Source organism: Coffea eugenioides, chromosome 8 (assembly GCF_003713205.1).
Source record: "Coffea eugenioides isolate CCC68of chromosome 8, Ceug_1.0, whole genome shotgun sequence".
NCBI classification, from domain to species: domain Eukaryota; kingdom Viridiplantae; phylum Streptophyta; class Magnoliopsida; order Gentianales; family Rubiaceae; genus Coffea; species Coffea eugenioides.
Genome location: NC_040042.1, coordinates 42,956,946 through 42,984,140, shown reverse-complemented (window position 1 = coordinate 42,984,140; position 27,195 = coordinate 42,956,946). Strand labels below are relative to the sequence as shown.

Sequence of the window (27,195 nt, the reverse complement as noted above, 5' to 3'; positions counted from 1 at the left end):
GGACCTCCATAGAATTCAATGAATCTACACTCTGAACAATAAAAAAAAATGCAACTCGTGTGGATTTCTTTCACTCTCACGAATTTTGATTGTTGCGTTATGAATGCATCTGCAAAACCTGTTCTTGATACTAAATGTTATTGGCGAAATCCATGATTCACCTCCAAAAATTGAAGAGACCATAATTTGTTTTTTCAAGTCTTGAACTAACTAACTCTTGCAAATTCCAACAATACTTAATTCACCGATCCTCAATTGTTGAACGCCAGCCAAGAAAATTTCTTCTCCAATTGCTATCATATGCAGTCTCTGGAAATAGCTGTTGTAAAGAGCCATTCCAAAAGTTTTTGAGATGTTACTAACTTTTGAGTGCTGCCTTGCAATTTCAATGAATTGCACTTACACTCCTTCCAATTTTAGTTTTAAAAAAATAAAATAATTATTCACTCATCATAGTAGATTAACTAGTTAATGTAGCAGATGGACGAACGATATTTGTCTAATCATATTATCTTTTCTCTGTCTCTTATGATATCATTCTTTTATTGTTGGTTGAGGTGACATATTACAAGATATTAATTAATAAAATAAAATAATTATTCACTCATCATAGTAGATTAACTAGTTAATGTAGCAGATGGACGAAGGATATTTGTCTAATCATATTATCTTTTTTCTGTCTCTCATGATATCATTCTTTTATTGTTAGTCGAGCTGACATATTACAAGATATTAATTAATCTCAAGGGAGAGGCTAGTGAAATTTACAAAACCTGAATGGAGTGGAGAGTAGTAAAATAGTAGAAACCCCATGGAAGGTTTCTAAAATTATTCCCGGATAAAAAAAAGAAAAAAAGAAACTCGATACCTACTACCTAGGGAAGAATGAGAAGATTATATACTACTACTAGTTACATTCGATTTGAGACTGGGACAGGGGCCACGTGTTCTTCCAAAGCCGACTTCGACGGCTGGTGAAGACCGTGGCCCCACAGAATCATTTTGAGATGATGATTTCCACGTGTCGTCCTCGACCATCTATCTTAGCCCCCTAATTTGGTCATGATTTCACCGGTGTTCAGATTCCAAAGAAGAGTCCAACACGTGGCTCTGCTTGATTGTTGCATTAATAATTCTGTTTTTGAATCCCCCATTTTCACAGAGACCCGTGACGGGAATGGGAATGGGATTGGGATTGGGAGCCCCATCCATTTGCTTATCCTTAAAGATAGATAAAGGTTGTTAAAATGGATATCACGCTTTAACCTTTTCCTTTTGCCATCAATCGTGGGATTATCTCATCATTTATTAACTACCAAAATATAATGAAGTAGCATTGCGGTACTAACTTGTTTTGTGAAAGATGAAGTGACATTTTACCCTCTACTTCTTTTACTCTGTACATGATAAAAAAAAAAAAAAAGCAAGAGAAGTATAGGATTTGTTATTTAAGTGACGAAAAGGGAAAAGGGAGGAATTGAATTTAGGACTTTTTTTTTTTTTTGGATTCTATAATAAACATCATCCTTTTTTTTTTTTTTTGGCCCAATGTTTTTAAAATTAGATACTATGATGGATATCTTTTCTCCCTCAATTTGGTTCATGGGAACCCATTTGAGCCAAGCAAATTGTTAGGCCATCATCAGGGTAACTTACTTACATTTTGTCTTTTGGAATGTTTCCATCTCTAAAATTTTAAGCAAGATTCTGGTAGCAATTGAATTGACAGTACAAAGCATTTCCCAGCTGGAGTATCAGATTAATATGGAAGTTGAAGCGGTAGGCCTCCTCTGGACTTTGGCATTTTCTACAAAAGGTTTCTTCCGCATACTTTGCCATTCGCTGTCTTCGACCTCACCACATCAACCATAAGTAATCCTAAAGCGTTGCTGTAGATAGTCTCCGATGCGGATTGGAGGATACCTGTCGAATCAGCAAGCCAGTATCATCATCATAATCTTTGCATCTGATAGCAACTGTTGAGAATAAAAAAAAAAAAATGGGAAAGGGAAAAGCAAACTCCTAACTGGGCTTAATAAACTAAGAACTTTTTAAATTTTACTGATGATGAGGTCAAGAAACAAAAAGCTATTTTATTTTCTTGCATAGTTAAATAAGGATAGATACCCCACATCAACACCAAAAGAACAAAATAAATGTATCAATAAAAGCTAAGGTCAACACTCTACCGTGTTACATTTCACCTGGCTTTTTCACATTTCTATCAAATTTGACTCGTCTTTACTTTGGCCAGCTCGTACTATGACCTAGAGAAAAGTATTGTTTTGTTCGGTCAAGCTAGCTTTACCTTATCCAGGTTTAATATTATTATTGCTCTGAAGTCTGAAGACAGGCTTGACCTAGAACAGCATTCACCAAAGGATGCATGATACAAGCCAGTATCTCCAGCAAAGCTTTGAGATAATACTAAAAGTTTAATGCCTGGCATGCTTTTCACCTATGTGAACTAAGCCCAATAAATATGTTTCTTTGACCATAAGGTACCAAAATTTTGAAACTGTTTGTAAAGTAGTATCAAGTAAAGCTATCTATTTGAGACCACGCTTGAAACTTATTAATGGACGAGTTCCACAAGTATGTATTACTGCAACTAGTGGACTGCTAACAGTTCAAGGAACAAGGCAAATGGAGATAGCAGGGACCATAATGCAGAAAGCTTTACAATCACATTCAGTACAACATGTATTTCAGTGCAACATGTATTTCCGTACCTAGGAGGACGGGACTCACTGCAGCAACTCTTTAAGCATTCTACCATGCAATCTGGGTTTCCGTCTAAAAAGAAAGCTGCCTGGATTTGGCAAAGGAAAATTGTTAGCTTCTGCAGTGTGACGATTTAGTTTTCCCATAATAGCATGGACAACAAATTCAGAGCATATATTATATAGGGTGTCCATCCACAATTACGTCTATCTGCTCAGAATACCACATGACAAAGACCCATTTCATGGCAGTAAGCATAAAAAAATTGGACAACACATTCACCTCCAGATCATATACATGTTTCGGTCTGCGTGTTAATATGGACCAAACTGACAAGTAATCCTGGGGGGAAAAGAATATTTTGCAGCCTGATTGATGACAGCCTATTCAAGCAACATATAACCATAGGCGGTGGTAAAAGTAATGAAATTTATTAGAGAATGAATGGGCATAGACTAGTCTGGGACAGAAAAGAAGTACATTATGAGCAACATATCATTACCGAGTAGCGTTCCCCTCCTGTAGGCAGCACTCTGTGCAATGTTGATCTACAAAGAACGAGAAGATAGAATACCACATACACAAACCAGTAAATTGCAATCCTTCTAAGCGACATGAAATTTGTTTTGAATGCAACCAAATATGATACTACCTGAACAAACAATTTGTCCACCTCTCCATCATGTCTGCAATGTTAACTATGAAAGCCCTGAAAAGCAAAAATTTGCCAGAAGAAGCTAAGTTTTGAAACAGATGTACTTTCAAGGATGCAAGTCTGTGGAAAGCAGATATCATAAGCAATCAGAAACCAACCCATTGACATGATGAACATCTTCCCAGACCTGATTTTGCTCAAACTTTTCCCTGGAAATCTGTCAACATAGATAAGATGGCTACCATTGAGATATACAAGCCTGCCTCAACGGTCAAGTGTCCTTCATAACTAAAGCTACTCTATGAAAACATGCCTGAAGACCACCAACATCCTCTGCCGCTAGAAGAGTAATCATTCCATAATCTGAATGAGCAGAAGCACCGTATATTTGTTGATCAGCAACTCCTAATTCAGCTGCAATTGGTAAAGCCAAAGAATTCTATCAATGAATAATTTTCCTGCCACTATCTGAATCATGTAATTGAATCCCTAGTTACTCAAAATTATTGTGAAACCAATTTATTCACTGGGAATTATTTGTTCCATCTTGCTGGACAAACAATTGGCTGGAAAAGGGATTGCTTAGTTTATGATGAATTCCGATTTATAATCAGTTCAGTGCAACATTTGAATTATTTCTCAGCGACATGAGAAATTTTCTTTTTAGCCACTGAGTCAAGATAAAAGGCACCAGTTTGCGAGAGCTGTTATAGTCAAACTCCAAAGGTAAAAGTGTGTCAATAGACAAAAATGACAAAAGTTTATACTAGACCTGGATAGTGTAAAAGACGGAGGAAACCATTCGGTGGATCAAGAGCCCCAACCTTCGTAAAGAAATCTTCATCCAAGTTTAGTGCCAGAGCAACTAAAGAAATCAGTCTTTTTCCAGCATTTCTGGTAAGTGCAACAAAAATCAACCTCAAGTTTTCCAGCATAGACATTTCTTAAATAATGTCTGATTAATAAGGAAAGGAATAGGAAATCACCAGCATTAATACAATTATGCTAAAACAATCTGTTGTGTGACTCAAACCAAAAATTTTGTATTGTTGAAGCCTCCTGAGCCCTACCAATACTTAATAAAAGTATTGATAAAAGTGGTTCATTACGTCAAAAGATTCAGCAAACAATTTACCAAACAACTTACAGTGAATATACTGATGCTCAAACTCTAGCCGAATGAGTTAATAAACATTAACCTAAATGCATCTATATTAAATCCCAGAAACAATGACGCAAATAAACATCAAATCTTGACCATTAACCCCTGAATGCACACCTCAGATGATACTTACAAGACACTTTTATGGTATTCCTCCATCGTAGATCTCCAAAGTGGTAGCAGTTCTGGAAGTCACCAACACAATAGGAATAAAATTACTAGTATGACATTTCCCAAAAACATAGAATTTACGCACAAAGAAAGTTAAAATTATTTAAAAAAGGAACCCTAATATACAAGTTGAGTGTTGCAAAAGAATGAAACCTGCCACTTTATGATTCATACCAAAAAGTGATCACATTTTGGAGAAATGCAGAATATTTCTAGATAAGGTCAAATATGTTATCTGATATACAGAAGTACCTGCTGGAGGCCATTGATTTTTCATATCTTCCAAAGGACCAATATAGAAGCTTTCTTTTGAGTCACCTACTCCAACAAATGAAAATGGTCAAAGAGAGCTCTCCTATGCACTCCCTGTGGTTAAACAAGTCAATAGAAGAGAAGAAAGCATTGTAGTTGCCCGACTCACAAGATTGTCAACTCCCTAGACATGTGAAAAAAAAGAGTGCGCTATCAGGTTCAGCATAATTAACACTGATGTCCAATATACTGATCCCAAGTGTCTAACTGTGACGGCCCCACCTTCCCCTGGGCGTACCCTAGGGTTTAGGGGACCGCCTGCCCAACTTTCGCCAGGACTCACTCACTCACATCAAATAAAATAAGATGCAATCTCAATAATAAACGAAATATAGTTCCCAAGTTTGGAACATACGAATACGTTCATTTCTATCTCAACCATCCATATAGTCCCAAATACATCAAAAGATTTAAGTTCTCAGTACATTCAACCCTAATTGAGCGACTAGTGCGAGTACAATTACAAAAGTCAAAACAACTAGACTACGCTAGTCTGTACACATCTCACGCCTCGTTCGTACCCCTGCAAGGAAAACAAATGGCGTGGAATGTGTACAGACTAACACTCCGAATTTCGAGGAAAATACCCTACGTTATTTCGAAGTGCATGTATGAATTTCGATAACGAAATTCTTTTAAGGGGGAGAGAGTGTGAGGACCCGTAAAATTCTTTATATTTTTCTTAAAATTCCCTTTAATTTGAAATTTATTCAAATTTATTACTTTACAATGACTTTAATATACATTCACTACCCCAATAGTTACAAATAATCATAAAAACAAGGGTTCCCTTTTTACCTTCATCGTTACAATAAATTAGGATTTTTACGTCTTTCCGTAATGTGAGTAATCGGTGCAGAGTGTGTACTAAATTTAGTGAGTAAGAGTGACTTTTAGATGAGAAAATAATGTGTGATTAGAAATAATAATAATAAGTTAGTGAATTATAAATTAAAACCCTAATATACGCGATTTAAGAAAAATCGGCTCGAACCGACGGGTATCGTTCACTACCGATTGGACACATCACTTGACCAACACCTTCCTCACCATAAAATATCATTGATATTGGTGCAAAATATCTCCCTCATCCTTAGCCCTCTTAGCCGAAATATTTGACCAAAAAATGTAAGGAAAAAAAAAATTTTGAAATGGATTTTGGTTGCGACAAGTGGCAACCATCCCTTAAGTATTGACCAACCAATTTTCCTCCATATTTATCATCAAAAAACACACAAATTGCCCTCATTTTCCTCCTCCTAGCCGTGAACAAGAGAGAGAGTGTGAACAAGAGAAAAACAACTTCATTTCATCTTAATTTGCACCATTTGAGTGAAAAAAAATAAGATTCTAAACCGATTAACTTGTAAATTGGAAGTTTGGGAAGCTTAGGAAAGTAAAAATTTCAAGGGGAAGTGAATGAGAACACTAGCAAGCTCTAGTTTTGAGGTAAAATGGTCTGACCACTCTTTTCTTTTTCCCTTAATCATGTTGGAGTTGTTTAGTAACTTGTATTTGTGATTATGATGCTTAAATCAAAAGAATTTGGATGATTGGGGTGATGCACTTGAGTTAGGGTTTGAATGATTTCCTTCTCATACTTGTTGTATGGATGGTTTATGATGTATGTAAACTTGTATAAGAGGTTGTGGTAGTGATTTAAGCAAGAAATGAAGAGATTTCCCTTTTAAACCCCAAAGTCCAGATTTCAGGAAATCTTGTTTTCAGTTCTGCCCGTTTCTGTTTGCTTATGATAGAGGCCGAATTAGGCTTAGCATAAAACATGAAAGTTGTAGATAATGATGTTTTATAGTTTCCTACAAAATTTCAACTCAATCCGAGTACAGTAGCATGTGAAAAGATAAAAATACCCCTGACTGCCATAGGTAGAACTTTAGGGACAGTTTTGACATTTCACCAATTTGACCGCCCCTGTTCACCCTGATGCGTACTGAATTAGCATTTAGCCAAAACACGAAAATTGTAGTGCTATGTCTTAGCTTTCCAACGCCCCTGGAATCACCTCGATTGGACTTCGGTAACCTGAGTTATTGTTATTTAAACATAGCGCGTTTAACTGACCTGTTTGTGCGATTCTGGTTCAGTAATTTCAAATTTTGACCTAGATATACTACGAACTGGACTAGGTGGTCTTCATCAAAGTTGTAGCTCTCTGGCTTAGCTTCGAAACGGTATAAATTGTACCTCAATCCGATAAGCGTAGCTGTGATTGTGTCCGTTACGTAAAACAACGTCAAATCTGTCTTGTGTTAAACTTCATTTCCGCACATGTCCTTAGCTTGATTTTGTACTTGTATGACTTTGAGCCTATTGAACGGCTATTGAAATGAGATTATTTTGTGTGTAACTGTGGGGTTGATTGAGGAAAGAATGATGCCATAAATGGCTGAAAAATAGGTAATACAAAGGGCATGCTGCCCAAATTTACGCTCGAGAGCTATGTAGATATACTTGCGACACAAGTAAGGCTTAAGAGCGAATACCACTTGAACCATCTAGGATATTTGCATTTTCTTTTATCGAAATATATAAGTTAGAATTTGGCCAACCTTGTACCCTTGGAAAAATGAAATTTACGACTCATAGAAATACGTTTTCTCCATTTCTTCGACTCAAATGGTATTTCAAGTGTAATTGTTTCAAAGTTTCAAAGGTGTAAGAGTGAGCATGAATTTTTCGAAATTTGATAAGTATCGTGAATACTACTTAAGCGAATTGTATTTATTTGATTTTCTTGAAGCGAAACTTCTATGTTTCGAACTCTAGAGCGTTTTACATTCGCAAATGATATTTTATCGCAGATTTGGACTCCAACCAAGGAGTTGGACCTGAACGTGACTTTTGAGAGGCACTAGACATTTGGTGAGTGCTTCCAAATACCTGATTGAACTGGACACTTGTTTTCAATACTTGACCAATGTGATCGAATGATATGTGATTGGTATAATCGGGCAAGGGTGTATTTTATCGCACTTGCCCTAATGTGATGTGTACTCGTTATTATTACAATTGACTTGATATACTTGTGCGTGACTTGTAAGTATTGAGCGGCAGTATGTACCACACTCAATCCGAGTGGGAGGTACCTCTCATTCCCGTCTCCGTACTTTTATCTTGATTCAGTTGATTGGAGATGTTATCTCATCGAATTTTTGGGAACCCAAACCCCACTGACTAGTTAATCGAGTCGAGCCGGCAAGGGTTTGGTCGATTAGATAACGAACCATGGGTAGTTAGTGATGTCGAGTGGAGTGTTATCTTCTCGACTAATCGGTATACTAGAGTATTACCACCAGTGTTTAGTTGGTGTTCGGACCCGGTAAGGGGGTTGAATGGTAGACGGATTGGAGTTAAGCGAAGTACTACTGGATTGGTTACTTTACTTGAAAGTTGACGGAGTATCAACTAATATTTGATCAAGCTCTGGTGAAGCAATGTGAACTTGGCTCCTGAGAGCCATCCGTATCGTTATACTTGGAAATGATTATTGCTTATTGGCTTATTGTTTCTTTTGAACAACAAAAGCACTCTACACTCGTTCATTTTGAGATTTGTTACTTGAAGTGTTATTGTTCACTTTTATGAACTTGTTATGCTCGCTATCTTTTGCTATGTTGATACTTGTACTTTTAAATATTAGTCAACTTGCTATTTGGAATCTCACTGGATTTTTAGCTCATTCCACTCCATTTGTTTTTCTTACAGGGGGTACGAGCGAGGCGTGAGACGTGTACAAACTAACGTAGTCTAGCTGTTTTGAATTTTGACTTGTACTCGCGCTATCACTCGCTTAAGATGATTTGTACTTGGATTATATACATTTTGAAGTATTTCGGGTGTATAGAAGCTTTGTATCTTGATTTGTGCATCGATGTATATTATAAGGTTGAATTGCGATGTTACTTATTGTCTATGGATGTATGCGTGAAATACGAGTGAGTGAATTCTAGCGAGAGTTGGGCAGGCGGTCCGCCGAACCCTTTGATACGCCCTAGGGGGAGGTGGGGCCATCACATTAACCATCTAATTATTAGTCCACAAACGAAAGTTGGATATGAACAAAGTTCAATAAAACCTCCTACGGTTTCATTAAGAAATATACATTCGCTCTGCAGAATTTGTTTGAGAAATTCTTGCACCAAATTCAACTCAGAGAAGTGTCTTTAACAAACCAAGCATTTTTTCTTCACACCAATGACAAAACTATAGCTGTTGTAAACAAAGATAAACATGGGAATTCCCATCCATGTCCACAACAAAATCGATGCTCAAAATGTTACAATTTATCAGCCAACCAGGAGAGAGAGAGAGAGAGGCCAAGTAATCCCAAACCCAGCCGCAGCATTAAAATCAGCCCAATCTAAACAAATGCTGGCATCAACAAGAATCTGAGAGCAGATTCTGACTATTAACAATTAGGAGGAAACATTGCACATTGGACAAAACTGACTAAATATGCTTCCACTATCAAGGCCGATAAATATCCCAGTTAGACAAGCAAAATAACATAACTAGCTAGCAAAGTTGAGTAATATCTTTTAGCCCAGTTCAGAGCATCAAAAAACTCTAGCAGAAAAGAAACACAATGATATTAAGAAGTTATATTTAGCGAACAAACCTTTGGATATGGAAGATGGGTCAAGTTTCTCAGCATAGAGCGGTGTATAACCTCGATGGTCCTTTCGAACCACTTTCATTCTCTCTTCAGAGGGGAGCACGAAAAATTTTCTGCTTTCTTCGAACACCCTCTTTAACAGCTCTTCTTCAACTCCATGATTGATTAAGTAAAAGAAACCATATTCCATGCATGCCTAAGTTATAAATGAACCACTTATTGTTTGATTAATTCAAACGAAAATATTATTGATATTACTATAATTCTACCACATAGAATTCACTTCTTTTGCGTAGAGACGACGAAGTAAACATGAGAATCAAGATGGGTGGAATTTAATTCCCGTATATTCCAATTTATTCATGCAAAATTAGTCTTTAACAGCAAATTTAGTGTCTTGGGAGACTTTCTTAAGGTTTCTGCATTAGTAACCAATTTTTGCTCTAAATCCTAACTTTTTTCATTGCGAACAAACTCAAGGAAAAAGACCCTTCCAAATTCATCAGTTAAACAGGAAATTTTGATTTTTATAGCATAGCTCATCCTATAAGGTTTGTGCCTCATCGCTTCTTAAATTTCGCAGAAAACTCTTTTAACTTTCTCAACTGTTTTCACATGCTTACTCTTTAACTTTCTCAACTGTTTTCACATGCTTCTGGGGCAAATGTACCGATTAAAGGCCTGATTACAATGTGATTTTCATTATGACCCAGAAAATCAAGAATTCATTGGAATTTCAAGAACTATGCCGGGATAGGGTGAGTAGTAAAGAGGATTTTAGAAGGTGTTTGAAGAAGAATCAATGACCTGACGAATGGACTGAGCGGTGGAGATGCGGTCGGAGCAGCTGAGGTCGATGATCGGTAGTTGAAGAGCAGAATTCGCCATCATTATTAATAGGATAATTATATCCTCTGTTTCTGCCCTGTTCTTTCTGGTTAGAATGCTTCACCTTGTGCAAGTCTGTGACTCTAATATCAGCTGACTCATCTAACAAGATAAAACTCGAATGCTTCACCTCGTACACGTCTGTGACTCTAATATCAGCTGACTCATCTAACAAGACAAAACTCACACTTTCCCTCCCTTGCTCTTTGGTTTTAAACAGGACTGTACATGGGTCGGCTTATTCCAAATTCAACTCACTCGGCCCAAGAAAAAGATCGATGAGTCTAATTTTTTAAAACCTGATATAAGTCCAACCCTTTAATCTGTATCTATATATATAATTGTATATAATATATTCATATTTTGGTATATATAATTATATATCTAAATATACAATACTAACACTTATACTTATGAGTTATACGTCAAAATATATTAATATATATAAGAAATATTAAATATACAAAACTATGTCAAAAAATTTAGAACGCAAGTAACGATCCAAAACCCTAAATATACTTATGAGTTAGAATTAACAATTCTATTGCTTTCTTGAGGTCTAATAGTGGTAATTCCTAGTTTGCCTTTAGGTTTAGTAATTTTTTGTGTGGGTACGATATTGGCTACTTCTTATGCCAAGTAGTTAGATTATGGTTTAACGGTTTCAATATCTCTAATATGTTACCTAGATGCTTGTAATGGTTGCTTGTATTTTAATTAAGCATATATGGGTAGTTTTAATGACAAAACATGCTTTTTGTATACTCCACCAATTTAAACTCTACATGAACTGGTCACCATCATTTCTTGGTCTATTTTCTTTCTTTTTTTTTTTTTTAAGTTCTCATGTAACTCATGAAACAAATCAATTTGTTTACTTCTATTTGGATTTAAAAGCTGTATTTCTGTTCAAATCAAGGAAATGGAAAAATCTTAATATGAGCAAATTGAGGATCTTTGAAAAGGTATTGACTGTTGATCATATTTTATTACAATTTTATCATGTATTTTAAACTAACTGGATATATTATTGTTAAAAAATTCTTGGTTTATATACTTTTTAATTAATTGTTACTGGTTTGTGTATAGCTTTAATGTTATGGTCCTATAGATGTTAAATTAACTTCAGAACCTAATAGTTATAGTTATTATATTAAGAAAATTAAGGAAAAATAAGTAAGTTTGGGCCAAAATTGAACCGTCTGAATATTTTATGAGTCAAATATATTTATTAATCCAAAACTCATAGTTCGAAACTCGAAAGTGGTACTAACTATATCAGTTGAGTCTGAGCTTATTGAAGTTGGCTTTGATGACCCGATTAACAGGCCTGGTACTAAATGTTACTCTCCTTTATCATCCACTTTCCTTTTCCGGATAAGGTCATTGTGACTTGATTATATGGTTAAAAATTTGGCCAGAGGGGGAAAATGAGTAAGCCATGCTAATATGGTAAAGGGTGATTAAGTTTGATGTTGGGATTAAATACAAACTGCGAAAAAGATGAGGTTCTTCTTTTAACTCAAATTAGTTGGAAAAAAATTCAGCGTATTTAAGCATAGTAGTTTGAGATTTATCAGCCCTTTGAAGTACTTGTTCCCAAACAATATTGACGCCAGCACATTCTTAAATAGATTCTGAATCATTAGAACCAGCCAAAGAAAATCATCCCAAAATGCTAAAAACGCTGATAGCAAACTAGATATAAAATGCAGAAGCTCCTGCTTCTTTGATAGAACATACGTAAAATAACAACGATAGCTAATGAATTAAGAAGATGATCTTGGAACTGCATCTAGATTATCAAGCATGTCATCCGAGAGATCACCAAATAGAGTATCAGGTATCGTCAACATCTTATCCTTATAGTCATTAATCTCACTAAAATTCTGGCCAGTGGCCTCCAATTCATCCAGTGACAATCCCAGGTTATGCTGTGCCATATTTCCAACTTCCAGAGATTCTTGTTGCGTCAACGCACCCATAAAATTTGGCTCACCAAGTTCCGCCCCAAAATCCTGATTTTCTTGCCAAAGGGGAAGGTTATTCAGTGCTGGTTTAGGCTGCTCAGTGCTGAAAGAGATTCCAAAAGGAGGTGAAACAGATGGTTGATGATTGTTGCTCTGGATGCAGAGTTGGGGAGGACTTGTATGCTCATCAACTGCTGGAGGAACACCCGAGATCACACCAGCTGTACCCATGTTTAGGCAATCTGGTGGTGGCAAAATATTGATAGCATTGGCATTTTCAGACCAAAAACAGGAGCAGATATGACATTGTAATGAAGTCTCTTTAACCTGATTGAAGCTGGAAACAGAGGCCTGAAAGAGTAAAAAATTCATCAGAGCAGATAATGCAAAACTCCAGAAATACAACGGCAAGGGGACGCAAGTGAGAAATCAGCCAATCACAGGCAAGATATTGGAATTGGCACAATTCCTTTCCCTCAAACTAAAACACTTGGCGTGGATTCTTAAAAATATTATGGCCCTTTCCAAGATTTCCGCAAAAAGAATGGTACCCCAACACCTAAACTCATAAGCAGACATTATGCACGTGGATTTACTTTATACTGACGAGCACATATTTCTTACTTCTTTAACTTATCATCCGAAGATGTTTTTGCTCCAAAATCTGCAATATGGAAACTAATCAAAACAGACAAAATACAGAAACCGTGTGAGTTCAAATAGTTTGGTAAAAATATGTATGACAAAGAATGTCAACTATTACAGCATGTAAGATGCAACATAAAACTCTCAAATAGAAAATCCATGCAAATGGAAATTTCAACATTATGGCTTGTTAGGTGGAAATGGTGAAATAACCACTAGTGTCGATCTAGTTGACAGAGAAGGGCTCTTAGAATTTTTCTCGCTGTCATGTTCAAGGTTCGAATCTTGTGCCTGTCAGTTAAGGTTTGAGGGTAAAAAGGATGCAAAAAGAGACGGGATGGTAAAACAAAAGCAAAAAAAAAGGTGGAAATTGTGAAATGAAATTGTATAGTGCGGACTAGGAGTTCTCACTTGCAAAGTAGAAGCTTCATTTACAACCGGTGCTTTAGCTGTATGCTTGTGCGCCCTGTTTGGTTGTGATGATGCTCGCAGTATCCTGGCCAGCCTCTTTTGCCTCGTGCTCCAAAAATTCTTCACATCATTATCAGTTCTTCCGGGCAAATATGTAGCTATTGCTGCCCATTTGTTTCCAAGTGTAGCCTGCAACTCCAAGACCACTCTCTCTTCCTCTGCTGAAAATTTGCATCCTCTTCTTTTCACAATGTGTAGAATGCAAGTTCGACAGATAAAAGAACAAGAAGCCGGAACAATTAGCTTAACATGCCTTCTTTAAATTCCACAAAAATCAAAGGTAACAAGATACTCTTAAGTAGAATTATGCAAAATCAATTAACCCCCAAAAATTGAAAATTTTCCAACGACTCAAAAGATATCTACATACTTTTTTAAGTTGGGTTGAAGTTTATTGACCCATCTGAGACGACAAGATTTTCCAGTTCTTGGTAAGAGCCCTTTGGATCGAATGGAGCTCCAGTCTCTGGGGCCATTTTCCTTTACAAAGTTCATCAGTATCTCATCTTCCTCAGCAGACCATGGCCCTTTCTTGATATCTTCTTGGGCTCTCAGTCTTTCCATGTTCAAAATTCTTTGCCTGTTTTCAGGGTTTCTGCCCGTCACAACCAAAATCAGGAGGGGGATGTGATTTTGCTTCTTTTAATATTTTGAATTAGACGTTGAAACAATTTTCTGTTTTCAAACTTGTTAGCCCATGCTCCTTAAACCACGTAGGTTTCTCATTGTCCAAATTTGAAAGTGGCGGTTTAAACGGTTAGTGGGCATGTCCATTCCAATGCATATCCACATTTCCCCATTTTTCTCCCAAATGCACATTCACGTTTGACTTGCACATATGCTCATTGAGTAACAAGGCCGCCATTATTTCTGGACTCCCTGCACGTAATAGAATAACAGAGAGTTTCCAATGAAGCAAAATAATGAGGCTCACGGGCAATGTTTCATGAAGCCTTCAACCAGTTGACACGAAGGATTTCACTGACATTATTGTTAACGAGGGCCATTAAAATTAGCGATAGAGGTTAATGTTGATCAGTGCAGAATACCTGGAATGAGTCGAGAGACTTGACAGCCACACTCTTCTGTTGGAGTTCACGGATAAGAGAATGAGAAACAAAAACAAGCCTTCTAACTCAGAAGCACAACCACAATGTACGGAACCAAAACTAAGGAGAAAAATAAAATCAATCTGAATAACAGATCAGATTTGTATGTACATGTTAGGGTAAAATATTAACATCAATTGTGGTAAATGAACAAGCCAGTCGGGCCTTGAAATTGTTTATCATAAGCTACAAAACTTTGGCCAAACCAGTATGTATAATATAGATCTCATCTCAAGTAGTAAAATATCATTCCGCTATAACTCTAGGATATGAAGTACAACAATGAAACAGCTAGGATCCATCACCAAATTTCAAGCCCTAACTGCAGTGAGGGGCATCCAAATGTTTCCTCCCAGGGCAGTATAGAAATTACCGGTTGAACTTCCTCAGACGGCCTCCTAGTCTGTTGCTTATCTGCTGGTCTCCAATTTTAACTAATCTTTAGCATGAAGAAAGGAACTTCCTTTCATGCGAACCAGATGCATCATCTTCCCAAAACCCTGCCTCTTCTCGCTCCCCTAATGTTCCTTGTATTAGCTGCTGTAACTGCAGTTCTATCCTGGTTTTGATGCTCTTCATCTTCACTAGACTCGTCAGATCGCCATCTGGGCCCACCATTTGCATCTACTCTCTCAACAGACAAACCCCTCTCATCATGACTGGAAAAATAAACAGCAAAATGAGTAAACTTATTTGCCTAAGTCGATCTAAAGCAGGAAATGCAGGCTATGTCAAAGAAACGGTGCTTATTCCTAAAAGAATATGGCATAAGAATTTCACCTCCAAGAGATGTCCATGGAATCATTTGAATGAAGCATCTGAGGTACATCAGTTTTGTCTGAGAATGCAAGTTTGCCAAGCACACTAGAGTCTTGAGCAGAATCCATCAACATCCCAAGGTTGCTCCTAAGGGAAGTGACAGGATTTGCAATAGATCCTTTCAAGTAGGAGCTTCGGCTGTGGACTTTGTTCAAAGACCCATTTTGCTTGGGTATACTCCCAGGCTTTTGTGATGAACTGCTTTTCAACTCTCGGATTGGAGATGTAGCTATATTAGTATTGGGAATTGCAGGACTGACGTCATCAAAGCTAAAATTTTTCCTGAGGCCACTATCAGGCGTCCATCCCTTTTCTGCTGCATTAAAGAATCCCTTGGGGAGCATAGATGCACCAAAATTCCCATAATTATTGGTTCGAAAACTAACAGATCCGCCCAGTTTTGACGAACTATTAAGAGTTGAATGTATTGGTGAAGTCATTACATTATTCGTCCCTTGAACAGAGGAAGAAATGACAGGAGGAACTAATAAACCGGTCAATATAGGTCCCTGTTCTCTTGCATCATTGGAGTTAGCTGGAAAACCACCTGCATTACTAGGAAGCAACCCATTTTCATGAAGCTTTCCATTTTTCAGTTGCTGCTGTATGACATCAGGCAATAATTCTATGCTCTTCTCCTGTAGAACCACAACTATGTATTTAGAAAAGCTAAATCCCTCACCAGAAGTTCCAAAGACATTATTTCTACAACTTAAATTAACATGGCAGTAATAGGAAATAAGACATGCTCCATAGGACCAAAGAAGAGTAGGAAAATATGGTTGGAGTATCCAAGTGTAACTTTTCTTCTTCTTCACCTGTTTGGAAGACCCCAGTTTCATTTTATTGCACAAAAATTAACTCTGGATAGAAACTTTATTGAGCCCATGGCATCATATCTCCAGCAAAAATTTGAACTACAACTAAACTAAATTTACTTAGAATCTCACAGATATAAGCACCCAACTTTGCAATGTCATTTGAACTATCAAAACACCTGCATAATTTTCAGAAGAAAAGAAGCAAAGAAACCATCTAAATTTTGGAAATACTTACAACTAATGCAGATCTCCAGTGACTTGTGGATCTCATCCTGACTAAAATTTCTTCTCGGGCAGAACTTTTCACAATGTACTCTTGCTCTATATTCACGAGCTTCCGATCAACTTCATATGCTTCAATGTATCGATATCGCTGAAACATAAAAAGGAGACAATAACCATTAACAGAGCTAGCAACTCAGAAAATGCGAGGGCTTATTTGCTAAGATTGAATGTCAAAAGCAGAATTACACTTCAATCCCAACAGAAAAAAGCTAGCAATAGGTACAATCAAACAAGCTTTCCTTTACTCAGACAAAAAAGGAGCATAGTTCCTGAAAAAATGTGGTCATTATCCCAAGACATGTTGGCTGAGCATTTACACATGGTATTAACTTATCTAACCATACAACTATATTATATCTGCAATTAAAAGTACTCAATGCCCACATTTCTCCAAACATATCCAAGACTATTTTCCTAAAGTCCAAAATGCAACAGTTATTACATAAATTACTCTTACAAATTCCATTTTGATGAAATAACTTCTATGACTTCAAGAGACATCAAATAATTAACAAATTGAAATACATATAGAACACCATTAGAACCACACGGGGTAATTAATGCAATAGCTGAGCTTTTTAAGGCCCAACAAACCAAGCATCAAAATACATTTATTTGGTTGATTGCAAAATCATTTTCACCAACATTTGCACAAGAGATAGAAAGAAAGAAAATAACATGCAATAGATGTACAAGCAAAATACCTGCAAATAGAACACTACAAGAAGACTTCCCATTGTTGATAAAGGATCATCTGTTGCAAAATCCAACAAACATTTGTGTAGATGTTTCTCCTCATCAAAGTTCCATGGTAATTCTATCATTCGATCTACCAAATTCCTTCGAATACAAAGACAACATATTTCTGTCACCATAACCTCCACCCATTGCGTCCAGGTCCAATGTTCATCTCTTGTTTCACCTGAAGCATTCAGAAAAGATTCATCCCCCAACTTTTTTTCTTTGACCTTCATGCAGACAGCCCTCTGATACATAAATGCTTCAGTAAGAAGCCCACATTCCACTCGCACCCGAACAGTGGTGACAGCCTCCTCAAGTGAAACCAATTGCGCTTCATCTCGACCTGACCACCTCAAAACCATAAGAGCTGCATCAGGATTCTGCCTTTCTAGCAATACTTTGGCCATCTTGGGATGAACTGTGGGGCCCGAAATTTCAGGGAGAAGACGACAGGCTTCCTACCAGGTCAGGATTTCAAGGGTCAGTGCAAGACAGGTACTTTAATAATTATCAATAAGATACAGAAGAAGGTAAACCAATCAATCAATGAAAAGTTCAGGTGTGAGGCAATAATCTCACAGTAAAAAGTAATCGAATCATACTTCCAAGTTGATATCTAGAAAAACAAAACAAATAAGTTGGTCATATTGGTTTGAAGACATATTGTGCTGATCAATTACTCGCATAACCAACCAGATTTTAGGTTTATAAATCTGCCTGTTCATGTAAAAGTATATATCTGAATCGTGGCTAGAAAAAATTGCCAAACTCATAATTTTCAAGATGATAGCTTCTAAATGAACTACTGCAGACTGATGTGCTAAAATTGGCAAGTACCAGGAAAACTGAAGAACCAAAACCACATGTTCAAATATTATAAGGCTGTGCTGAAGATTAAAATGGAATTTTGGCTAAAAGCAGTACACTTGAACAACAAGATATCATAGATTTATTTATAAAAACAGAAAATTTACTTGTCAAGAGATATAAAGGTAGAATCCTAACACCCAAGAAAATAGAGACAAAAATAATGCAGTCACCAGATGGAAATTACCTGAAGAGCTTTGTCAGTATGGTCATCAAGAAGATAAAAGACAAAAGATTCCAGTAAGGAATGCCTTGTTATACAAAAACTCGCTGCAAAGTCATCAACAACATATCTCCATAGGTCCTCAGGTATTGTCCAGTGCCGGTCAAATAGGTAATACAGAAGCTGTTGAAAAGTCAGGGAAAAACAAGAGAAACTAAAAGCGAAGCATAATAAATTTTAACTACATTCACAAGGATACAATTGCTTGCTTTGATACCACCAAATCAGAGCTTCCTCGTAGGAAAAGCACATCAATAGCAGCTCTCATACTCTCAAATGGGTATAATGCAGCCAAACCCTCCAATTTGGAACGCAAAAATGAAGATCCCCCATCCTTCTGCAGAAGTGCAATTTGCAATTCTTCTCCTGGATCATCTATATGTCCCCACTCAGTATCAAGATTTGAAAGTGCTTCTTCAATAAAAAGAGTGGAATTATCTGTCCTTGAGGAGACTGCAGCAGAATTTGGTACTGAATCAGGCCATGCACGCCTAATAGCAGCAGATTTCCTCTCACGAACTTCAGAGCGCCATGATGCAATCGGACCATGACGGGACCTCACATTCACCAAAAAATCATGTCTCGTACACCAAGTTATAACTTCCAAGTGCTGAAAATCCAAAAAAGAGTAAAAACAGGGAAATGTATGTGTCAAATGCTCATCATAAAAACAACTACTCTTCCAATCCCCTACATCAAATTCATAGGATCAAGTTTCACTTCCCTATCCACCTTGGATAGAATCAAAGTCAGGATACAGGGTATAACAGTGTATTTGAAGTATTCATTTATGTACAATATCCAAAACCATCTGAAGTAAATATACAAGAAACCCAGTTTTTTAATTGCTTCTACAGTACTTGCATTCTAAAACACTTTCAGAAGTATCAAAAGTGAGTGAAATTGTTCAACCACTTGAATATCATAACAAACATGACTGCAAAATTTCTCCTCCTGTAAATACTTGATTCTTGAATTTATGGAAAAAAGTTTCAGCAAGTTCACCTGCTTTGTCTTTAGAATGTTTTCTTGAAGATGGTGAAGATCGTGAAGTTTTGCTGATAGCGAACCTTTAAATGATGATTCCAGAACATCTAGAACAATGACCAAGCCAGCTAGCTTCACAGAAAACTTCAATAGCAAACTCAAACATGCTTTCAGCTCGCATACTGCAAGATTATCTATTAAGCATGTCAAGGAATATAAAATTTATTGTTGTACAACCTAAAAATAAACAATTCTAGAACTTTTTTTTTGGTCAGGATACACATAGCTTGGAGATCAGCCACAATATTCTTGAATGTCCGCTTGCACCAATCTTTGACAACCACTTCATCCAGCAAGAACGCAATTACAGGATCACTGGACACAGCACTCTCATCCATACAGACGTCTGTAACATCTGTGAGTGAACTATTAAGGAAAAGAAGAAACAAGTAGCTAGAATATGGACTACAGCAAATAATAATTTCTCACTCTTTTTGAGCCTGAATGTCAATAACAAATGACCAGAATATTTCCAATGGTCTTTTGAAGTTGTAAAATTCTTTTTAACATTTAAGTATAATACCTAGGAAAGAATATATACTCATAGCACATCAAAAGGAGAGGAAAGAACAGGAAGCCATAATTATCTGACCGAATTTCACTCAAGAAAGCAATTCCTTGCCAGAAAGCTAGAAGCTGCACCAAAAAGTGTCATTTGCCCAAATAAACACCAGGAAAGGATACAGTGACATATTAGAGAACTCAAGTTATTCTCCAAGGCAACATCAAATAAAGAATATAAACGCTGAACATCAGCTATAAGTTCTTTGTCACCATCTTCTTTATCTTGCAATCTGTCATCACACCTTTTAGAGATAAGACACGCTTCTATGCACTCATAATAAAGGCGAAGACGAAGTCTACTCCCACCCTTAGGTAAAGGAACTCTACATATTGGGCAAACATCACACCGCTGACTACATTCCTCACATAAGGAGGCATGGCCACATGAGTTTAAGACACTCTGAATGTATCGCCCACAGCTTCTCAAATCTCTAGTTGCCCTACAATGCTCAACTTTAGCTTCATTACACAACTCAATAGGATCAATTGATGCCAGGTGAGCCAAAGCTTCCTGCCATTAAACAAAAATGGCATCAATTAGCAAGAGAAATGTACACAATCCCCACATTCAATGACCACAAATATATTAAAAGATGAAGCGGAAGAACCATCTAGCTAATTAGTGACTCTTCATTCCAGCACAACCACATCCATAAAAATGCAGCCCATGATATTTCCGCAACCTCACAAGTCACCAAGTAGCTCCGAGGGCTCATGAGTGACAATCAACCGACCAGTGACCAAAGCTTGGATGCTCAAATTTCAAATTGCAATATTTAATTCAATTAGTTTAAATTTGGGTAACCAACTCCATTTTCTGTTACAGTGAAGAATTTAATAGTTACATAATTTGTTTAGTTATCTACTTTGCAAGAAACAAAATCCACCGTGAACAAGGTTCTCCCCCAACTGAAGTGAAGGTTACATAACCCCAAAACTACAGAGGAAAAAATTAAGACTTCAAAATAGCGAACTTTTAGAACTTTTTTGATGTGTGTGGGTGTGTGTGTGTTGTGGGGTGTTGGTGGGGGGGAGGTGGGACTCCAATTTTCTCAACAGTCTGCTTCAGTTGGGGAAAATGCAATTTTGCAACTTGGACCAGTTCACCATTGAACTTCAAGTGTTCCGTGAAGAAAGTGTCTATGGCAAATTCCAATTCCAAACCCTAAGCCTGTAAAGCATCCAACCGCAATTGCAACCACACTTGAGTATACATTAAAAAAAAATCAGCAGCTTACTATGAATCCCATTATCATTTGAGAGAAGCAACTAGGGTTCCTCTCAAGAATTCCGGATACGCATAACATACAGCTGGATATAGACACAAAATACTGGCACTGCATCTATTTGCTTAAAAACGTGAAAAATTGAAACCTGGACTTTTGCGCAGGTATAATTAGGTTGACGAGGCGGAACGGAGGGTGTGGTGGAAGCTGCGGTGGCGCCGCCGTTGGAGAAGGCGTCAGTAAATCTATTCTGCTCCATTTTCTGTCAGAGCTCAATCCGAAGAAGAAGAACTATTGGATTGGATTTCAAGAAGGGTTAAAAAATAGAATAAGAATCAGAGATTTAATTCAGAAAAAGGATTAAGAAGCCAATTAGTATTAGAGTAATTTGGATTAGGGAGAGAAAGGAGACTGGTTAGAGTGAGTGAATTGGAGAAGGGTTTTTGAAACATGTTCGGGAGAGCGGTCTTTCGATTCGGGGTTTTGGAGGCCGACTGGAGTGGGTTTTCTTTCTCATTATTTATTATTATTTTATTTTATTTTATTATTTTTTCCGTCATAAGGACAAAAACAAACAAAATTCAAGAACGATTGAGAGGAAACAGAAGAGAGGAAATAAGCCTAAAAATCTACTAGTACTAAATTTTCAAAGTTTCACAGAAGAAAACCAAAGAGCAATTTCTTAGTACTATATGTTTTTTTGATAACGAGGGATAGCAAAAAAAAAAAAAAAGGAATATTGTGGAGGCCAAAATGATTAGTTACCTTGGAAACTATCTTTCAAGATGGTAAAGCAAGTACCAATCATGATTGTATTGCCTAAAGAGTTTGCCACAATTTGTTTGGATTCTACTTTGCGTCATGAAATAGAAGAAAGCAAAATCGACTTTTAGAAAAAATTTTTTTTTTTTTGGGTTTCCTATAATCATTTAAGTGCACCAAATTTGGAGGCCAATTGCGCGTGCAAAACGCCCTTTGCAAATCTATCCATTCTGCAGTGCAACTAAACACCTTTTTCGTATCTTAAACTAGGAGGGGTTCACCGCGCAAGTGCGCGGTGGGAAAATTTGAAAATGTATATGCCCAGGTAGATTCTATTAACGGAGATAATCGAGAAAGGCAAGAAAGCGGAATGAAATCAGACAATAATACATAGAGCATATAAATTGCTATAATGTAGTTGCAATAACTCATAACAGATGGATGGGGGAATAATAAAAAAAGTTCAAAGTCTAGCAGCCATCTGGCTAGAAATAGCTTAAAAATTAAAGGCAAGCGAAGAAAAGCTTAGTTGTTGATGTTAAGGCCATTGAAGTTGATGTGATTGATGTTCATGGGTTCATCCATAGCGTATGAAGTAATTATTTCATAGGCTGCACATTTGATGCCGGCGAATCTGGAAGAGGAAGGTTTAACGTAGAACAGTTTTGTCCTTTTTTTGCAGAGTACGCATGAGGTATGAAGCTAGATCAATTTTCTGGGTCAAGAAAACGAAGGGAAGAAATTAGTGTAAAGAAAACATAAAGGAAAGAAAACACTCGTGACTGGATAGGGATGAATAGGCACCTGTTCGTATAAATAATGGAGTTCAGCAGTTGAGTAGTTAATTAAATTTTCAGCTTCAGTTCCCATAGCAGTAGCAGCCAATGATCCGCTTGAATCAGCAATGAAAATGGTAATACAAGCTCTGTAAGGGAGAAAATGGTATAACAGTTATGAAAAAGTATGGATTTCATGAATTCATTGAGTAAAGTGATTGTATGCACTGAAGAGCTTTAAAAACCTTGGTAAGAGTTCAATGTTAGCCTGACAGTATTCGCATTGAACTATCGATGTGCCTGCAAAGCTGTTTGGTTGATGACATTGGGGGCATGCCATATAGAATAATTTTTGGGGCCTAAAGGAAATTTCAATGATTCCTCTAATCCATGCAGTAGTGGTTCTCTGTAAAATAATAATAATAAGGATAGAAGGGAGGTAAACATGATTTATAGAATATAAATAGCAACAAGACAGTGACCTGTTGAAATGCAGCACTAATACGAAGAATTCTATTATTGGCAACAGGAGGGAGAAGAACTCACGGATCAGTGTAACTTCCATTATCAATTAGCTTGTCTATTGCAAGTGCATGACTATGGTACCTGATATATATAAAATGGGAGAAACGGTCTTTAAGTGGCTCAATGTAAATGGGAAAGCGGTGTATCATATATTTAATAGTTCTGACCAGAAATCAAGATGCATTGCTTGTTGCAAAAATGGAGCCACCGTAATGGCTGAACAATAAGAAGTTGAGAAGCTCAGGTCTGGTATTGAAATAAAAAAAGTGTTAAAACCAACAGCTTTCTAAGAAACATATGCATTTAACGTTCTTGAAGAAAAAGAGAGTAGTATATAGCTACAATTGTTTGTTGTCACCCTGACTCTTGTCGCAATAATGATGGGAAAATGGCGCCCAGGAGCTCTAATGATGGGACCATCCAGTTCTTCGAATTCTTTCCAAAGGGTTAGAATCATTGGTTTCATACTGGGAAGAAAAAGAGAGTATAAAGTCTAAGAACCTTTTCTGGAATCAAAAGCAACAGCCGTCGCCGGCAACAGCATCAGTGCATACAATCATCAGGTTAGAATCATTAGTGCTTTTTTAAGACGGCAATGCATCACGGCGACAGCATTAGCATCCGCCCATCTTTCCTTTTCTTTGCAGCATTAGCATCACGGCGACGGCGCAAAAGCTCGGCCTTTTCTTGCTCTGGCATTTCGGCATAGCGTTTACGACGCCTTGAATTCCTAACCATGTTCTTAGACTGGAAGGCTGAAGAAGATAAACTAAGCCCAACAACCAAAGGAAAAATGACACAGCAACACCCAGAGTGCAGAACAGGCAAGAGAAGAAATGGAATAGATACAATCACACAGCAACAAACACAGAGGCATGCAACAGAGGCACAGAGTAGAGGACAAAACATTTTTTTTGTAGCAAGAAATTCGAGCACAGGAGAACAATAATAAAAATATGTAGAGTAGAATGAAAGAGCACAAGGAAGAACGAATATGCTTAAAGTTAAAGGAAGGAACAGGAGATTAGAATAGTTTAAAAACCTGAACTGGCTCAAACAAGCACTGACTGGAAGCACACGTCTCCAAATCCAAAAGGGCACCAGGTGAAACAGAACTGGCGCAACACACTGCCACAGCTTCCAGAAAAACAACGAAAGGTTTAGCACGCACACAACAGCAGAAGCAACAATGAATAACATGGAGAAAGAAGATAAGAGCAAAGAAAATAGACAAAAAAAAGCACAAACAAGCATTACAGCGAACAAACAGAGTGCAAAAAGGAGAAGGATGAAAGAAAATGAGCAGCGAACAAGGCAAGGTTGAGAGGATGTAAGCGACCAACAAACAAACGAAGAGAGCTAAAAGCTGAGGGAAAATGATAAAAAAATGGCTGCAACGAAAACAAACGCGAACATGCACAGCATCGACGAAGGCAACAACACAAACCCGCATTTAAAAAAACCAGAGGAAGGAAAAGTAAGGAGCTGGAGCTGTGGTTGTGGAAGACAACAATGCAACAGTAACCAGCTACAAGCAAAGGAAAAAGACCGGGAACATGCAGAGGAAATTTAAAACATAGAGAAAATGCAGAAAATCTTTGGAAACAAAAGGAACATCACCATACACAGCATCAGTGCAGCATAAAAAAGCAAAAGGAAAAAGACTAAGAACCTGCAGCTGCGTTTATGGAAGACGGCAATGCAACAATAACCAACTCTAGAGCTAACAACCAGGAAACAAAAAGAATGTAAGACAAACAGAGCTAAAAGAGTACAACACAAAATTTTAAAAAGCAAAAGCAACGGTGAAGACAAAATACACTCACCATAAGCACAGCAAACAAGCGATAGCAAAAAGCAGCGAACAGAAGACAGAGCAATCAAAAGCAAGCTAAATGGAACCCAAAAAGAAAGATATCCAGCAGAAACCGACCGAATTACCCAACGGTTACGAGGTTTCCTAGCATGGCTGTACAGGGATTAAATGCCTCGTTCGTAAAAGCCGAAGCAAGTTGAAGATTGGAAATTTGGCGGTAGAGGCCATTTGACACAGATGGGCACACCCGCAGAGATTATTACCAACAAATACAGAAGTAAAAAAACAGGTAAAAAAAACAAACTCTCAAGGAGCAAAACGTAATTTCACCTCTGACCAAGAGGCTGTTCTGCCGCTAATGACTAATGATGACTATGACTAATGACTAATGACATCAGTTCATTTGTTTTGGGGAAAAATATATATATATATATATAAACCATGCAAAAACTACCTGTCTTAAAGAAGAAGAAGACTACCTGGTACGGGAAGCTGACATCATAACCAACGGCCAATCCCTACAACGCACATGGGCGGACGACCATCCAACGTGGCAGGGGGCGGTTCCCTCTTTATCTATATGGTTGATAAAATAAGTTCGTTTGGAAAAGAATTTAGAATAATACTATAGCACTTTTTGTAATATGATGAATGTGAGATAAAAACGTGACTAAAGAACATACTTATAATACAATTAAAGAATAATTTTATTTTTTGATAAATGTACTATCCAATTTTTTGGACCACTTTGGCACACTTCAAATTAATCTACCGTTTCTAACTCATAAATTTACTCTAACAATATTTAGCGGTAGACCAAACACCATAAGCATGTGTGTGTGTATATATATATATATATGTGTGTATGTGCGCACGCATATATATATATATATATGTATGTATGTATAAAATAGAGATGAATGAGAATTGTAATGGTACTGCATATGAAAATTGTAAAGTATGACACACTGACAGTGCAAATAATACATCCATGAAAAAGACTGGATGGATGGATAGTTTCAAGGACGAAATTAGGGAGGAGGGGCTCACACAAACCCCTCCTTCCCCCCCCCCCCCAAAAAAAGTTCCATATATTTCTAGTTTCTACTTCTAAAATTTTGAGGATTTTGAAAAATTCTCGTAGTATATGTTAAGTTAATTTGCAAAAAAATAAATAAATATTATTCACTTTGTATTATAAACACAATTTCTAACTTTTTTTTTTTATCTCACATACACATCATTACAAAAAAAACACTACAACACTATCCCAAATATTTTTTTTCTAAATAATCTCCTATCCAAACACACTTAAACTCAAATGTTGAGAACCTAAAAAAAAAAATTGGGTGCAGGGATGGGGGGGTTGTTTCCTGATCTATTATACACCATATAGACTATCTAATGAATCCTAAAACCTTACACTCAATTTGATGGGAGTTAATTGATGATATTTTGTTAATTCAAGACTTCATTTTTGAGAGTGTCGACAATGTTTATATGTATATTGATTAAAATGTTATACCGTTAATATAAGTAACTTTTTCGGGGAAGAATAGCCTTGAAAATCATCGGAATATTTATATAAATAACAGAAGAAAATTGTCAATTTTTTAAGACGGGGTTGCAGTTGTCCAAATCATCTATTTATATAAATAGATGAAGAAAATTGATTTGAATAGAGACTGGTTCGTAATTTCGCACCCAATATTCATCTACCCCAAATGGATTAAACTATTCTATTGCTTCCAAAAATCCTAAATCCCAAAACACAATTTGGGTCCTCACAAACACGCTATAGCCCTACTGGAAAATAGAGAATTTAGTGGTCATCTGAAGTTATAAAATAATTTAATCGATTTGGATTGATGAATTTTGAGTGTGAAATGATAAAATTTCATTCAAAATGGGTTACATAGCAAGCTTTCGTCGGCAGAATCTAACATAAGGGCCAAAATGAATCTATTAAAAGAGTCTATT

The 27,195-nt window shown here is 36.9% G+C and overlaps 3 protein-coding genes across 5 annotated transcripts; all 3 read right to left on the bottom strand.

Annotated features, from left to right (window-relative positions):
* Positions 1–1,542: 1,542 nt before the first annotated feature.
* On the bottom strand, positions 1,543–10,650 carry LOC113781608 (2-oxoglutarate-Fe(II) type oxidoreductase hxnY-like). Of its 2 annotated transcripts, none has more exons than XM_027327568.1 (11): positions 10,468–10,650; positions 9,664–9,856; positions 4,965–5,030; positions 4,675–4,726; positions 4,152–4,273; positions 3,693–3,793; positions 3,538–3,596; positions 3,377–3,433; positions 3,227–3,272; positions 2,752–2,812; positions 1,543–1,923 (listed from the first exon to the last, which is right to left on the bottom strand). In XM_027327568.1, exons 1-11 carry the CDS (start codon positions 10,549–10,551, stop codon positions 1,808–1,810), a joined length of 957 nt encoding a protein of 318 aa, XP_027183369.1. In that variant the 5' UTR covers positions 10,552–10,650; the 3' UTR covers positions 1,543–1,807. The 2 variants fall into 2 exon arrangements, with proteins under 2 accessions (XP_027183369.1, XP_027183370.1); XM_027327569.1 differs by having other exon boundaries at positions 1,544–1,923; positions 2,733–2,812.
* Positions 10,651–12,317: 1,667 nt separating this feature from the next.
* LOC113780840 (probable transcription factor MYB58) lies at positions 12,318–14,198 on the bottom strand. The gene is made up of 4 exons (XM_027326623.1): positions 14,005–14,198; positions 13,575–13,812; positions 13,377–13,454; positions 12,318–12,869 (listed from the first exon to the last, which is right to left on the bottom strand). The coding sequence occupies exons 1-4, from the start codon at positions 14,196–14,198 to the stop codon at positions 12,318–12,320; spliced, it is 1,062 nt and encodes a 353-aa protein (XP_027182424.1).
* A 608-nt stretch (positions 14,199–14,806) lies between these two features.
* On the bottom strand, positions 14,807–21,810 carry LOC113780963 (E3 ubiquitin-protein ligase HOS1). Of its 2 annotated transcripts, none has more exons than XM_027326757.1 (10): positions 21,485–21,810; positions 20,231–20,621; positions 19,767–19,901; positions 19,505–19,680; positions 18,699–19,109; positions 18,464–18,622; positions 17,373–17,867; positions 16,619–16,756; positions 15,524–16,200; positions 14,807–15,402 (listed from the first exon to the last, which is right to left on the bottom strand). In XM_027326757.1, the coding sequence occupies exons 1-10, from the start codon at positions 21,593–21,595 to the stop codon at positions 15,228–15,230; spliced, it is 2,868 nt and encodes a 955-aa protein (XP_027182558.1). In that variant the 5' UTR covers positions 21,596–21,810; the 3' UTR covers positions 14,807–15,227. The 2 variants fall into 2 exon arrangements, with proteins under 2 accessions (XP_027182558.1, XP_027182559.1); XM_027326758.1 differs by lacking the exon at positions 21,485–21,810 and having other exon boundaries at positions 20,231–20,340; positions 20,417–20,447.
* Positions 21,811–27,195: the final 5,385 nt, after the last annotated feature.

What these genes read in the sequence shown, in the direction of transcription:
- LOC113781608 (XM_027327568.1), bottom strand. Translation starts at nt 10,551, where the DNA reads ATGATGGCGAATTCTGCTCTTCAACTACCGATCATCGACCTCAGCTGC. An exon ending in CCCATCTTCCATATCCAAAG is followed by an intron (nt 5,031 to 9,663) that starts GTTTGTTCGCTA and finishes TTGTTGGAGTAG; the next exon opens with GTGACTCAAAAGAAAGCTTC. An exon ending in AAATCAATGGCCTCCAGCAG is followed by an intron (nt 4,727 to 4,964) that starts GTACTTCTGTAT and finishes GGTGACTTCCAG; the next exon opens with AACTGCTACCACTTTGGAGA.
- LOC113780840 (XM_027326623.1), bottom strand. Translation starts at nt 14,198, where the DNA reads ATGGAAAGACTGAGAGCCCAAGAAGATATCAAGAAAGGGCCATGGTCT. An exon ending in CTTCAACCCAACTTAAAAAA is followed by an intron (nt 13,813 to 14,004) that starts GTATGTAGATAT and finishes TGTGAAAAGAAG; the next exon opens with AGGATGCAAATTTTCAGCAG. An exon ending in ATGAAGCTTCTACTTTGCAA is followed by an intron (nt 13,455 to 13,574) that starts GTGAGAACTCCT and finishes CTTAACTGACAG; the next exon opens with GCACAAGATTCGAACCTTGA.
- LOC113780963 (XM_027326757.1), bottom strand. Translation starts at nt 21,595, where the DNA reads ATGGAGCAGAATAGATTTACTGACGCCTTCTCCAACGGCGGCGCCACC. An exon ending in GGCTGATCTCCAAGCTATGT is followed by an intron (nt 19,681 to 19,766) that starts GTATCCTGACCA and finishes CATGCTTAATAG; the next exon opens with ATAATCTTGCAGTATGCGAG. An exon ending in TGGTATCAAAGCAAGCAATT is followed by an intron (nt 18,623 to 18,698) that starts GTATCCTTGTGA and finishes ACTTTTCAACAG; the next exon opens with CTTCTGTATTACCTATTTGA.